This window comes from Crinia signifera, chromosome 5, assembly GCF_055691185.1.
Source record: "Crinia signifera chromosome 5, ASM5569118v1, whole genome shotgun sequence".
Taxonomy (NCBI): domain Eukaryota; kingdom Metazoa; phylum Chordata; class Amphibia; order Anura; family Myobatrachidae; genus Crinia; species Crinia signifera.
Window position 1 is genome coordinate 132,364,183 of NC_139221.1, and position 16,269 is coordinate 132,380,451.

A 16,269-nucleotide genomic window follows, 5' to 3' on the forward strand; every position below is an offset into this window, starting at 1 on the left:
TATCAGCATGCTTCAGAAATTGTCGGCAGAACAACGGGGTAGATGGCCGAACTTGTTGTCAAGTCTAACATACATCTACAACAACACGACACACTGTTCCACAGGATATACCCCATTCTACCTGATGTTTGGACGCCGCGGGGACTTGCCGAAGGATCTGGAATTATATCCGGATTTCGGGGAGGACGGGGTGTGTACGAGTGACTGGGTCAGTGAGCATCAGCGGCAAATGGACGCCGTAAGGGATGTGGTGCAACAGCGAATGGAAGGAGTACATCAACGGCAAGAAAGGAACTATACCGCGGATACCGGTGAGCTGCCTCTTAGGTTGGGTGATCGGGTATGGCGGAAGAACAATCGAAGGACAAGTAAGTTAGACTCTCGGTGGGAACAGATACCATACACCATTGTCGGCCTGCCGGATGACAACTTTCACGCGTATCAGATTCAAAAGGATCCAGATGGGTCCACCGTCGCGGTGGCGCGAGAACAGTTAAAACGTTGCGTGGTCATTAACGAACCAAGACCTGTAGAGGGTAAGAGCAGAGCAAGGGTTGAAGACCACCGGAGGGATGCGTCTATAACTGATCCCATGGAAATGCTGATGCTTATTTGTGGGCCACGTGTTGGTGGGCACACACGGGAATACCGTACTCTTGAAACACAGGAAGATGGTCAACAGTCGGAAACTGATCAACTAGGAGTGTCGGATGGAGACGAAGATGGATTACAAGAAGCCACACGGGCAAGACCAGTGCGGAGTACCAGAGGTGTGGTACCTATGCGATATCGCATGTAACGTGACCGATGGTCAAAAATTAACAAAAGGGACAGGCCAGCATAGGATCCCTGTGGACAGGCATCATTTTAGCCGGGAAAAGTTGTAATATCCTGAAACTATCAGTAGTAAATGCTGGCAATACACTGTAAGATGAATAGGTGTACCCATGGTAGCCCTGGAGAGTATGCTCTGACAGCCACATCAAAGACATTAACAAGATAGGTTCATTAAATAGCCTCCGGACACTGAGAGGTTAATGTCAGATGCGAGGACAGACTGATGGGGTGGCAGGGACAGAAACAATAAAGTTGTAGGGCACGAGTCTGCCAGCAAAGTGATATAAGGCTGCCCAAGGTGTCAGTTAAGAGCCAGTAACGCCGGAGTTGAAGAAGTAAGGATACGGGAGCAGCGAGTGCTGATATAGACAGAGAAGGTGACGCAGCACCGATACTTACCTGGTCGAGTGGAGTGAGTGGGTTTCCCGCAGCTTCCGGTGATCGGTGTGCCGGCGTTGTACACTGGTCCGCCTGGAGGTGTGACTCCCGTCCTGGGTGGTCCTGGGAGTGCGGTCGAGACCCTGAAGACGTCGCCGCCGAAGGAGAAATGGTGGATACCAGGCCGTCCGGGACAATAGAAGCTGACGTCGCATCCAGAAGCTAGCGCAGTGAACACCGTCCGGGGTCAGCAGCAGCAAGTATCCGGCAGCCCCACGCCAGTTTGAGGTGCAGCGCCGGATCAGTACAGCATCGGGGCGGCGCCAAGGTAGGAGGAAAGGAGGGGCGGCCATTGTAGGCGGGGCCCCGAACAGCAACTGCCGCCCATCTCACCCGCCCATCTCAGCCGCCCATCTCAGCCCCACGCTTGCAATAGCCTCTTAGCAGGAGGGAGCAGTCCCCTAAGAGGAGGAAAGCAACCCCTATCGCGAGAGATTAATGGAGGAACAACAAAGAGCCTGTAAGCATACTTGACAGTGTAAGGCACGTTAAAAAGCAGTTAAGTGCAGTTTAGGGGAAGAGGATCACATACTTTTGCCATAGGGAGAAGGAACCGTTGAGCAGCAGGGAATACATACCTGAGCAGAGAGTCCAGCGAAAGCCTAGAGCAAAATCCTCTATTAGCCGGGATACTCCTATCACGCCACTGTAAATAGAAGACAGGGAGGATATTACACACTGGCATTAGGTGGATATAATACAGCTAACTGAACTGTCATTCCGAACTTAACCAATCACAGGACAATTGTAAGACTGTATAGACTGTGCTGGCTGAGTAAGAGCAACATTGTAAGCTCATTATAGCGCAATTGTAACAAAAGTAGCAATGTTACAGTAATGGTAAAGAAGACTGCTTATTATCTAAAGTGGAATAGATAGATGATGCCGTAAAGTATTAATTGAGTTATTGTAGAGAAGACAGAAAGGAAAGTTTAGTGCATAGTTTACTGTTCAGTGCAAAAGCATAGATATATACTAAATAGAAACGTTTACTGTGTATTGCATTAATTATTTTCAATCTTAATATTCGTTTACTGTAGAGATTGTCTGTATAAATTCAATGCAATGAGCGTGGTTATGTAAATATTGTTATACGAGGATCAATATACTTATCATTACGTATCCTCCAAGTTAAACTATCTATTGTACCGCCATCGGTGAGATAGTGAATAAATCACATATCATTAACTCTACTACTTGCAAGTGCACCTTTATTGAGAAGATACCTGGGATATCTACAGTATATGATTGTGATACTAGGTGTAGATGTAGGTATATGTTTATTTGTGTGACTATATATGTATATGTATGTATGTATGTATTTGCAGTGGCGTAACTATGAAGATTGCGCCCCCCCCCCCCCGCCAAATTTCGGCAGCGCCCCCCCCCAGTAAATATAACAAACCCGCCACGTCCCATGCCCCCGTGCCTTACCCTCCTCTGCTCCGCTGTGCTGCGGGCCCGGGACCCGCAGATTTTGTCTGCGGTTCCGGCTCCCCTCCTGCTCCCCATTTCATTTCAGCACTGCAGAAGCCAGGGCAGGAGTAGAGCCGGGACCGCTGCACAGACAGTTAAATCTGCGGGTCCAGGCCGCAGTACAGCGGCATTACAATAGCCCCGCAGATCCCCGGCGCATGCACTTACACGGTACCCCCCCCCTTCCCCCCTTGACTGCGGGGTCTGCAGGCCTATTGTTACGCCACTGTGTATTTGTCCACATACATCTCAGCCATTTTACTCAATTTGTCACAACATGTAAAACACGGCTTAGCTTTTTTTCCCGAATGTAGCAAGTAGATGGATTCCAAAAATTATTTGCAGCAGTTGAATTTGTATAAAGTAATAAATTAGAGAAGCAAATTACTTGAAGAATCACAAAGCGTGACTTTTGCACAGTCCAAGGGGTGCCAAATTGTGCCATACATAGCACAATAAAACCAAGATGTATGTGGACACATCTGTGTATATGTGTGTGTGTGTGTGTATATGTACCTTGATGAAAAGGCCACTGGGCTCTGAAACGTTGGTGGTTTAAATCCGTTGGTGTTGTTTCTTTCTGCGAGTGCCACTGATACATCCAGATGCCTACATTGTGACAGAGCCTCTGTCAAAACGGAGGGCACCACTTTATTTGATTTATTCCCCTATTGCTGACCTGCTCGGTGTTCCGCCCCCCCCCCCCCGATTCATATATGTGTGTGTGTGTGTGTGTGTGTGTGTGTGTGTGTATGTATGTATGTATGTATGTATGTATGTATGTATATATATATATATATATATATATATATATATATATATGCATATGCATGCTCCCCCAACCATCAAGATTTTGGTGGAATAGTCCTGTTTCTTGGGTATCTGCAGACTGGTGAAAAGGTAGGAAGGGCAGTCCAGAAGCTGAGAAGTAATGTGTATGCGTTGCCCCCAGCATGAAATAGAATGGGGTAGTGATTTGTGTCCATGCACCATATTCCTGTGCATGCCAAGGCTTGGGTCCCTAGTGGTGCCCAGTCAAGTACCCCCCCTCCCCTCAAGCCGTAATCCAGCTGTCTGTCTGTCTATGCATTATGCAGTCCACATACTGACCCTGATTATAATCCATACGCCACCCTGCACCTTTGCAGAGGGAAGTGATGGTTTGGCACTGTACATGCACATACAGATGTATGCACATGTACAGCTGCTTTGTGCTAGGGGGTGTGGCAAATTTCTTACTCCCCAGCCATTCACACCTAACAGTGCAGAAGGGGGCGTTGGGCATTAGCGAGGGGTTGCGCCCATGGGAACGTCCAACGTACAGCAACACTGGGCGTTTTCATGGAAATGTGCCGTGATGTGAGTGCCAGGGGCGGGCAGCTGACATCATGCTAAACATCCATTCATATGCCTGCGGGGAAATTGGCATGCGAGGGGATGGGCGTTCGTGCAGGCAGCGTTTAAATGACTTGCAAAGCTATGAATTTTGCAGCTTTGTGGGTCAACCAGAATCACCCACACAATGCGGCAGCTATGTTATATTGCTAAAGAAATAGTTGTTAATGTTTACTTTTGTGATTAATATAGCTTTTGCTGCTGATTTTTTTTTTTTTCGTGCCAGATTCAAAATTGAAATTCCATTCTGTGTAAAGTCAAAAGTTCAAACAAACAAGATACTTACTACATAATATGTTAAGGAACTTATATAAATTTATACTTGACAGCTTCAAGATGAAAATCTATTCCAAGACAACAAACTGGTTAAATATCACAGCTCAGCACTGATCGCTCTGCAGGAGAGGGCAAGGTCTGCTATGATTCTTTTTTGTCTTAAGATGGCCATACATCTACAGATCAATTTGTCAGATCTGGCTGGTCGGAACAAAAACCTGGTAATACAGTATCTGAGTGAAAGTTTTTATCAGTTTTCCAACATTTCAAAGCAAATGGTCAACTGTCATTTGCTCTCATCCATTACCAGGATTTTGAAATCTGTAGATGCATGGCCAGCTTTGCCCTCCTGTTCTCACTGCACTCTTCTTGTATTTCAACTACAGCTCTTACTCTTCTACAATCTATACCTGAATCTATTCTCATTCACTTCCTTATATCTTGGCTGTATTGTGTACTAAGAATTGTGCTTTAATTTTGTTACGTCTAGTTCTGTGTACTCTGTACTGTTCTTTTGTGTTCTATATGTACAGTACTAGCTGGTGCAATCACCATGTGGCGGCGCTGATTGGCTGCCTGGGTGCTGCACAGCTCAGTAATGATATGTTCCCCATGTCTGTGTCCCTTAGAGTACATCTAGTATATATATCAGTACTGTGTCCCTTAGAGTACATCTAGTATATATATCAGTACTGTTACTGGCTGTGCAATCATCATGTGGCGCCGCTGAATGGTTGCCTGGGTACTGCACAGCTCGGTAAATATGTTCCCCATGTTCGTGTCCCTTATTAGAATGCATCTTGTGCATATCTGTATGTGTGATGTACATCTCTACTGCCATTGTTGCCTGTTCCTTGTACTGATAACCCTTTGTATTGCAGTATGTGCATTGTTATTTTTAATGTCTGTAAAGCGCCTTGAGTCCCGTTGGAGAAAGTGCGCTATATAAATAAAACTTACTTACTTACTTATCCTCCAATTTCATTCTTCTTTTCACCTCTTCTCTCTTTTTTTGTGCTGCCACATTAGCACTGACATTGCTTTTATTTACAGTTGCTTTTTTAAGACAAATTAACATGTAATTGCTACATTTTAGACCCCTGAGCGTTCCCTTCCCCTGAACTGTGTTTTTGTCTGTCTTGTTATTGAGGGCTTATCTATTTTTGAAGTATAGAACACAGTGACAGTGGTGGGGTTCAGCAAGGTTGGCCTGGTCCTGCAATGGTTCTGGGTAATTCTTGTGGGCCCTACTGCTTCAGTGCTTTGAACTTTTCTGTGAAAGGGAGGGGCATAGTGGTCACAATGGGGGAGGAGAGGATGCCCAGCATGTTCTGGCTATGTCACTATACAGGATAGCAGCTAGGAGAAGCTGTCCCTGCCGATGAACTGATAAATTAGTGGCATACTGAACTGTGTAAGCCCAAGTACCGTATATACTCGAGTATAAGTCGACCCAAATATAAGCCGAGGCACCTATTTTTACAACAAAAAACTGGGAAAACTTATTGACTCAAGTGGGACCCTCACTCGAGTATAAGCCGAGGGGGGCTTTTTCAGCATAAAAAATGCTCTGAAAAAGTAGGCTTATACTCGAGTATATATGGTACTTCCTCCCCTCCCTAATACTCCACCCTCTCCTCCTCTTGCCTGTCTGTCTATTCTGCTTATCCAACTTGTCCCTGTCCTGGACCTCACGGTCTGACCCCAAGTCCCCGTACCTTCCTTTCCTGTGGCCACCTGTACTATGTAGCAGTCAATGCAATGTGTTCTACACTATATGGTGGTCACTGCGATGCTCACTGTATTATATGGTGGTCACTACAACACTCCCTGTATTCTATGGCATGCACTGTCGCTCTTTGCATTATATGATGCTCACTGGTGCTTTTTATGATACGACTATGATATTCTCTGCATTACAGTATATGCTCTTTGTACTATATGGTGGTCATGTGTTGCTTTTTATATTATATTCTGGTCACTGCAGCGTTCTATGATATGGTGGTCACTATGATACTCCCTGCATTATTTGGCGGTCATGATGCCTGTATGGTCTTGTAAGTGATTGCCCCTTTAAAACAACGTCAGAGTTTGGCTAGCATCCCGCATGTCCGCTGGACTTTGAAAGGACTAGATGATGGCAAATTATGAACAGGTATGTAAAAACATAGATTTGAAAGAGGATGTACATTTTCTTTTTCACATTATTGTATGTCAGCAGGGAACATTAAATTATATAATTTGGCTAATTCAATTAGGTGGGGATTGCGCTCCAGAATCACACCTACTGTACATAGCAGATTTTTGTTTGCCTGCCTAGAGTAACAAACAAAAAAAAACCTGACTTTTATTCAGAAGGTTGTGTATATATGGAAAATACAGTATATATGCAGAAGAGGCATCATGTCAGAACATCTTTAAAATTAGTGAAAAAAAATATTTTCTACATTTTGCTCTGACTAGAAATTACTAATTGCATTTTTGATTCTTCTAGATTTTAAAGGGTATCCGGATGGCTAACAGACAATGGGTTGACAACACATAGTCATCATGGCAAAAAGGTTGACACAATGGCATATATTCAATGCTGTGGGCGAGCGGTGACTGCGAGCAGGACTTTTTGCTCGCAGTCACCGCTCACCCTGTCAGTATTCAACTGACCCCCCTCATACGCAAATTCCCCCCTCGCTCCGTTTTTTGAGCGAGGGGGAATTTGCGTATGTGCCTCCAAAAGCTGCGAGAATCGAGGCTAATTACAGCGAGTTTGCTGCACTAGCCGCGGCTCTCGCAGTTTAGGGGAATCCTCTCAGTTCTGTGACTGCGAGGATTCCCCCGGAACGTTGCATAGTGCGAGCGGCCGGCGCGGGGGTTAAACTGCGAGGATCACTGGTTTTCTGCGATCCTCGCAGTTTAACCCCCTCGCCGGCCGCTCGCACCGGCATTGAATACATGCCAAACAGTAGGTTGACATGGCTATGGTTCAAGTATGAAAACATCAACATGCGTTGTTTGATATTTTTCTGTACATTTTTTATACTTTACCATCCATCTGCGTGCCATGCAAAGAGGCATGGTACACAAGGTCCTCTTGCTCAGGTGTTGAAGTTGACACAAAAAACCTGAACCCATGTCGACCTTTTCCTTGTGTTTACCTTTTTCCACTGTCAAACTTGTGCATGTCGACATTTTGGGGTCAACATAGACATTGATGAGCTAGACAATATTGACCTAATATACCACACCTATTGTAAAGATAATTTGTATTATCCTAATGTGTAAATGTACTGTAATTTTTCTTTGAAGCTACATGTCAATAGTAGAAAGTAGAACTTTTAAAAATGTTCATATTATACCACTTAGTATCATTAATGCTCCAATACAGTGATCCCATATTTTAAATAAACTCTTTAACTGCCAATATCTCTGTGAGAGATGTACAAAATATCCACTAAATATGCCAGCATCGCTCACATTTGTTATATAAATTCAATTAAAAAAGTTGTTTATGAAAACCCATTATATTTCCTATATAAGGTAAACATTACAAGTCATTATGATGAAAAAAAAAATGTTTGTTTGGCAAATTTGACACCCAGGAGTGCTGATCCCCTGTCACTTAGCAGTTATTAATTTCTAAGGAAACTGCATGCAACCTTTACTGATGCCAGTCTTCTCCAATTTGCTGGAAAAGCACTAGAGCTCTGGAGGCCCAATCTGACATCATGCTTGTATCGGCATCCCGACCCTGGCATTTCAACCACTGGTCATCTATAGGTATCTTATATCCTTGTTAATGATTTCTAGTGTAGAATTTCTCTGACTATATTATATAGAACAGATTGTCAGATGGAGCAAGGGATCATGGTATTTTAGCCCATCTCTGGATTATGTGAAAATCCTATCAGACCACAATGATTAATTTACATCAGAAAGTATATGATCAACAGTTTATTTATAATAGGAAAGTCAATTTTAATAAATCCATGGTTGCTTACTCATATTTTTAATAGTATTCTTTTTATTTTTAAATCTATCGCAGTGAATTGTGACAGTGTAGTAAAATCAGTTGATCTGCAGATATATCTCAGGATGGATCTGGCAGCTTGTTCTCCATACGTCGCAACTGGGATATTGCATTTACATGTGCACGCCCAGTTGATCTGTCTATTATCTACGGCTTCTGGTGTGGGTGCATGGGCAGTCGATGGGTCACCCGTACACACAACACGAAGCTCCATCATACAGTATCTTTCGACATCTCGCTAGTATACACAGGCCGATGGTTCAGCAGTATATTGACCTATCAGTTGATTGGCCGGTATATTGGCCAGTGAGTACTCAGCATAAGAATATGTAGTGACCGTCTCTTCCTGTGCAATTCAAAAACTTTGGAATATTGTTAATTCATGTTTTTCAGTCTTTTACAATAGACCTTTTCTTATTTTATTTTTATTCCAGGTTTGAATTTAAATGTACAGTGCAGACAATCACTGTTCCCAGAACTGTGATGAATGTGTCTTTGCTTAAAATCTGCCCCAATTTAGTCTAACCCAAAAATGTTATATCCTTCAAAACAGAATATATGATAAAAGTTCTAGTCCAGTTATTTACTAATCAGCAAATCTGATAATGGCAAATTGACTAAAAAGTCTCCTCTAAATTGTCAGCCATTTAAAACTTTTTTTTTTTTTTTACTTTATCTGTGTAGGCTTCAGCTAAATACAAATGGAAAATTTTCTGTTGAATTCATACTTGAATTAATCAGTTCACTGTTAAGCAGCCCATACACGCTGCGATGCGGGCTGTGCGTTCTGTGCTTTGAGGTGCGCGCTCCCGTGGCACCTCATCGCACAGTACAAAAAGTATGTGCTTGCACATACTTTATGTACTTTGTTTTCATCACATTGCATCGCATGCACAACGCATGCACATGCAATGCAATGTGATCCGTGCTTGTTAAGCACGGAACGCACACCCGTATCGGGGCGTGTATGGGCAGCATTAGTAAATGAGCAGAACTCAAGGCCATATACAGCCGAGTTCTATAGATGGTGTACTCATTCATATACCCAAATTCAGCTGAAGATGACGTTCCTAAAAACGGCAATTCAGCCGAATGGCTGATCATGAGCAAAGTTAAGATCGAATGAGTGCATTTGTACTCATTCGATCTTGGTAAATTTACCCCTTAGAGTAAGATTCTTCCAACGGCACCCAAAGTGTCCTGGGGAGATTATCCTTTTAAGAGTCAAGTTATCAGGACAATCCAGCCAAAATAGACATTATCAGGATGTATGGACAACACATTTCCTCATGCCTGGTTCAGTATTTTTATTTTCTTGATTCAGTTAACTCTTCTGGAAATCATATTTAAATTTATGATAACGGGGTGCTTTTTAATGTAAAATATTGTTTGCCTTCTAATGAGAAGACTATAAGGCCCATTTTACAAAAGGTATTTGTGGCTATTTCCCTGAATACACCAAGTTTCATGGGTTAGCCACATATATTTAGTATCACCTGAATATGTATGTATGTATGTATGTATGTATGTATGTATGTATGTATGTATGTAGATGTATTGCAAACCGATTTGCATAGCCTTTCTAGATATGTACTATTAGATTTTTGCTGCTGTTCTGCTGCCTACACTAATACCCTTTTTACACCAAAATGCCAGGATTTTGGACCTGGTTGTGACCTATGTACACCGGTGTCTTCAATCGGCATAATGCCGGGCATGTGATATCGGTGGTGGCCGGTCCTGAGCTGACATCATCTCTAAGCACCGGGACCCCCCGCAACACCATCGACATGCTGAGGGCAAGCACAGTACCCGGGAAAGCTGTGGGCTGCCCCCAGCCTCCGTGCACCCTCAGCCTCCATCCGTGGGGTGAATGGATGCCACACAGGCATCCATTCACCTCTTCCCCAGCTCCGCTGCTGTCTGCATAGTACAGCAGCGGAGGCTGTATGCACTCCCTGTCCAACCTCCGGACTGACCGCAGGACACTGTTGTCGAGAAGTATGGGCTCCCTTATTGATGGAAACTAGTCCCAGGTCGGATGACCCGGATTACTCTGCCCCTGATCTCGGGTCTCACCCCTGTTGAATCCGGAATGTTTCCCGGGTTGAATTGCCGGGTAATTTTTTTACCCCATTTACACCCAGCAGTGACCCGGGTTATTGCTTTGGTATAAAAAATAGAACCCTGATTTCCATGCAGACATAGGCTTTTAATGCAACGCTAGGTGTCATACATGTGGGTTGTAATAATTGAATACTGTGAAAACCCCTTTTTCCAAGCATATTGCATTAATGCATGCAATCTTTTTTAAGTGGGGAGATGTTTTATTGCCTAGGTCACAGGATTTAAAAAAAATAAATAAATAATAATAATAATAAAAAAAATAATATATATATATATATATATATATACACATACAGGAACACAGGTGCGGCACTCTGGTCTTGTAAATAAATAAACGACAGTACAGTGTCTGGTGATCAACGTTTCAGTGCTCGTTTTATTGGCACTATCGTCAGTGCCTGACGATAGTGCCAATAAAACGAGCACTGAAACGTTGATCACCAGACACTATACTGTCTTTATTTATTTACAAGACCAGAGTGCCGCACCTGTGGTCCTGTGTATCCCGCTTATCCTTGGTAAAGCTGTGAAGGCACCTGTGCAGGTTATCCGCAATCAAGCTGGGAGTGCCGGTCCCCCACCCAAGCTGTATGTGTATATATATGTATATATATATATATATATATATATATACAGATTTGTATCGGTTCGGCACTCACCACGAAGTATCAAACAGTCCACGTGCCTTTGTAAAATAAACAGCATGCAGGAATCCCAGAAACCAGGAGTCGACACGGCACTGTGGTAAAAAATCACTTCTTTATTGCATCATCAGCCTCAACGGCTCGTTTCGGGGTCACTACCCCTTTCTCATCCCTCTTGAGAAAGGGGTAGTGACCCCGAAACGAGCCGTTGAGGCTGATGATGCAATAAATAAGTGATTTTTTACCACAGTGCCGTGTCGACTCCTGGTTTCTGGGATTCCTGCATGATATATATATATATATATATATATATATATATATATATATAATTATGCTAAAACATCTTTATTTGTAAAGGATACACTGGTTTTGCCATTACACTGATTTGCATTGAAATTATAAAGCAGTTGGTTTACAAAGTGAAAATGGGTCTTAGAACACTGGATAACATATATACACTTAGGTAAAGTACAATCATATAGGTGAATAAATACATAAACATCGAAAGCCACTGGTTACTTCTCATTTGTAATGCGTTTAAATACATTTCTAACTTTTTCATTTACAAGTCAAATTCTGTGCTAGTTTATTGTACTTTTCCTGGCTGGCTCTATTATTTAATAATGTCTTTACATGTACATTCTGCTTGAACTTTTCAATGCTAGGCTGTAATGAGTGGCAATTAAAGAGTAGCCTCTTGGCTATAAATGTTAAGAATGTTTTTGATTAAAATTGACTTTTATACCAGAATTTAAACTGTATTTGTAACAATTTGGTGGCTTAAAACTTTGGAGTCAAAGCTTGCATTGCACATTATAATGTTATATAATGAGATCAATTATATTTTTTAAATAGCTTATATACTCCCTTTACAGTAAAGTCTGCTACTTACAAAATTGCTTAGTTGTTTGAAAGAGAAGAGCGTTAAGGTTTGATAGAAAAGCATTTCACTAGTTGTGACCCACCTTCCATAATTCAGAAACATAGCATCTGCCACCTTCACCCACCCTTGATCTACACCACCGTTTTAAACTTGTCTTGATTTACTGATGAGACTCAAATGTTCTTGGACTGTTTTTGTAAAGATATTGCTTACATTTCAAAAAGTAACTTTAATATTGCTTTTTTTTGTCTTGTAGATTCTGCCAAGATTTTGTATGCAACTTCAGATTTTATCTTAAGCGCAGTATAAAAATCACGGTGTGTGACAATAGTTCTGCAACTTCATTTGACTGAAGAATCTGAGGAAGTTCAGCCAAGTTGACTATGGAAACCCTTTCACAGGATTCTCTTTTAGAATGCCAAATCTGTTTCAATTATTATAGTCCCCGAAGAAGGCCAAAATTGCTTGATTGCAAGCATACTTGCTGTTCAGTCTGTCTGCAACAAATGAGGGCTAGTCAGAAAGACCTTCGATGCCCTTGGTGTCGAGGGGTTACACGGTTACCACCTGGTTACTCTGTATCCCAACTGCCTGATGATCCAGATGTTGTCGCTGTAATTGCAATACCTCACACATCAGAAAACACTCCAGTCTTTATTAAATTACCAAGCAATGGATGCTATATGTGGCCTCTTCCTGTCGGCAAAGAAAGAGCTTTATTGCCTGGCGATATTGGCTGCAGATTACTTACAAGTCAGCAAAAACCAGTCACTGTAGTGACTATGCCAATGGAACAACAGCCCTTACAAAGTGCAATTGCACAGGATATTGCAGAAGAGGAACATGAGAGAAGAGGGGTTGTTAAAAGTTCCACCTGGTCTGGAGTTTGCACTGTCATTTTAGTAGCATGTGTTTTGGTCTTCCTACTTGGAATTGTCCTTCACAACATGTCTTGCATTTCAAAGCGTTTCACTGTGATATCGTGTGGCTGAAATGGATTCTGTTTATTCGCTATCTTCATGTATGTGAAATTAGAAGAAAATATACACTGCAGCATTGTATAATGAAAAAAAAATCCAACTGCAAAAGGGTGGGAACTTGTTACCTTCCGTAAAGTTAGACCTACGAGAGAATTGTGCCAATTCCTCTCTAACAGTGTGGTTAGCACTAATGAAGATTGCATGCACAGTTATCATTCCTTCTTAAATAGGACTTGTTTGGTACATTTGAATATAGGATAGTAAGATGACTTTCTTATTAGCTCATTGTGCTATGGCCATATTCACCAGATTTTGATCAAGTAATCTATTTCTTGTAATTAAATCAATTTCAAAGGAATACGAACAGGAGAACATTGATATTTTTTAAGTTGGAAGGGAAAATATAATAAGAGTTTAAAACCATTATATTTAAGTGACACATCACGCTGATATAGAATAAAAAAAGTTGTTACTTTTTCAGCACATCTATAATATTTATCTGCAGACATCTCAGGTCTTCTAATAATAACATGGCTTTCATATGTAGAGGAGTTTTCTTATAGTACTTTAAAAAAAAGTACTATATTAAGTGATTGTCTGATGTTCTGTCTATCAATATCTTGTGTTTATTAAGGTGCCTACCAAAACAGATGAGACTGAATGTTCTCTATCTTTTGCAACATGTAAACAATCCTGATATTTGCAGTCGTCTATGTCACACAACTGTTCATGGTGATGCACATCTCATACAACACAAACTTGGGTGGGCAATATCTATCTTCTTGCAATAAATGATAATATTCATGTTGAATTAAAAGTATTATTCTTGGTGGATTAGATCAATGTGTACTAACAAACATAGAGTGTTAAGAGGTGCAATAATCGCTAATAAGGGATTTGCATTGGTGTTAGACTTTTCTGTTATAGAAAATATAATTGCATATCCTTGAATAAATTCACATTCCAAAACAACAACTCTTTATTGTAAGAAAACTGCGAATACATTTATTTTGTCTCTTTCCAGACTAGAGGGTTTATGTATAAAAATCTAAAGGTAAATGGTAATATAATTAGAAATGAAAACCATATCATGGCTTACATTTATGTTAGGCTTTATTTGTCCTTACAAGGCTTGTTAGATGATTATTATGAAGAATAAATCTGGATATTTTTCAAGTTTGTAGATTTTAAATGTGTTTAGTATAATACTGTATGCCTGATTTTGTATTAAATTTCAGATTTGATTACAATTTATAAGCCATGAAAAATATACAATTTGCATAAGTTTTCATAGCTAAGTTCCTTCTATATCATTTTTTTGCAAACAGACTTTATTTTGTATTTGATAAAATGTTGTTATAGACAATATGTTCTATTTAGTGGCCTGCTTGATAAATGAAAGAGAGCCAGCATATCACATTTATTTGTATGGACTTTATTATGAGGTATATAGTAACACCTTTCTCAATGCAACTAACATATAGATAGATAACAATAGAAATGATCTGTTTCATGCTTTTTGTTCTCTATAACGCTTCCTATTATTTACTAGTCCCACATTAAACCATAAATCATTGCACACTACAATATAAAGTATAAAACCTTTATGTTTTAAATGGAACAGCAATTTAGTATTTATTTTATTTTGTGCTATCCATGCATTAACTCTTTTAGTGAAGCTTAGTAAGGATTGTAATTTAAATTGATACATGAAAATAATTAAGGCAATAGCTTAATCTACTTTCATTCCCGATATGATATTGTATTGGGCATCATCTTAAAACCTTTCATAACCTGTATATAATTTCAAATATAAACAAACCTTATCTTTATTATTTACTATGAATCTTTCTTCTATAAGATAACTATTTTTATTTTACCTGTGCTGAAGACCGTATTAAATATAGTATGTCTAGTGGCAGCAGGAACTACGCATCTAAAGAACACTTTTGAAATTACAAAAACACCTTAGTGTAGGAAAGTGGCGCTGTGCATATAGGCTGACTAAGAGCAGGTTATGGTGATTAACATTCATAGACATAGTAAACATTTTTTGGTACTTATATATTATCACGGCGCCCGGTTGGATTGATTGTATGCCTTAACTTAAGGCATACAATCAGATGCGATGGACGCGAATTTGCGGTAAAAATCGCGTTGATTGCATCGCATGCGACCAAATCGCGCATGCGACCAAATCGCGCATGCGACGCGATTTCCCCATAGGAATCAATGTTAAATGGTTACAAATGGTCCCTGACACCCGATTTCACTTTAGTGGCAATGTTAAATGCCCCCCAGGGCCCCCCATTAGGTGTATTAGCCCAAATGCCCCCACATTGTTAATGCCACCACACCATCAATGACAACCCGAAGTGTGGCGAGTGCAGCGAGCCCACGAGGGGCGGCGGTACGTGTCCTCCGACCTTTTCATACCCCCACTATCCACGTCGGCGTGGAGTTGATATTATATAGTGTGGCGAGTGCAGCGAGCCACCGAGCCCGAAGCATGGTGAGGGGACGAGGAATACGAGCCCGAAGCGTGGCAAGGGGACACAAAATCCATGTTAAGTAATCCGCGTGCGCTCGCCATGCTTCAGGCTCGTATTCCGCGTCTGCTCGCCGCGCTTCGGGCTCGGTGGCTCGCTGCGCTCGCCACACTATATAAAATCAACTCCACGCCGACGTGGATAGTGGGGGTATGAAAAGGTCGGAGGACGCGTACCGCTGCGCTCGCCACGCTTCGGGTTGGCGTTGATGGTGGGGTGGCGTTAATAATGAGGGGGCATACACCTAATGGGGGGCCTGGGGGGCATTTAACATTGCCCCTAATGTGAAATGGGGTGTCAGGTAATATTTGGAACCATTTAACATTGATTCCTATGCAAAAATCGCATTGATTTCATCGCATGCGCGATTTGGTCGCATGCGATGCGATCGACGCGATTTTTTTTTCCGGTGCAATAATCGGGCGCCGTGATAATACATAAGTACTCATTTTTGTTTAGATCTTTGGTTACTTTGCTGTATATCCAGTTGTTAGCAAGATTGCTTCTAGGACTGTTCAGTAAATTTTTAATTGTTTATTTTTATCTTCACTTATGTTCCTCCTGTTAATCTTTATTGTGTTGTGGTATTCCTCTCATAGTACAATAGAATGTTGGCATGGCTTTGAGAGAGGAATACATC

At 41.4% G+C, this 16,269-nt stretch overlaps 1 protein-coding gene across 7 annotated transcripts in view; it reads left to right on the plus strand.

Annotated features, from left to right (window-relative positions):
- RNF152 (ring finger protein 152) overlaps window positions 1–15,408 on the plus strand; it is a 32,650-nt gene extending 17,242 nt beyond the window's left edge. For 3 of the 7 annotated variants that reach the window (XM_083188063.1, XM_083188065.1, XM_083188064.1), the window contains exons 2-4: window positions 4,476–4,558; window positions 6,410–6,577; window positions 12,357–15,408. In XM_083188063.1, the coding sequence (XP_083044189.1) occupies window positions 12,484–13,092 (609 nt within the window). In that variant the 5' untranslated portion in view covers window positions 4,476–4,558; window positions 6,410–6,577; window positions 12,357–12,483 and the 3' untranslated portion in view covers window positions 13,093–15,408. The remainder of the gene's footprint in view (window positions 1–4,475; window positions 4,559–6,409; window positions 6,578–12,356) is intronic. The other 4 variants (XM_083188062.1, XM_083188068.1, XM_083188066.1 and 1 more) reach the window with 2 other exon arrangements.
- The last annotated feature ends 861 nt before the right edge of the window (window positions 15,409–16,269 follow it).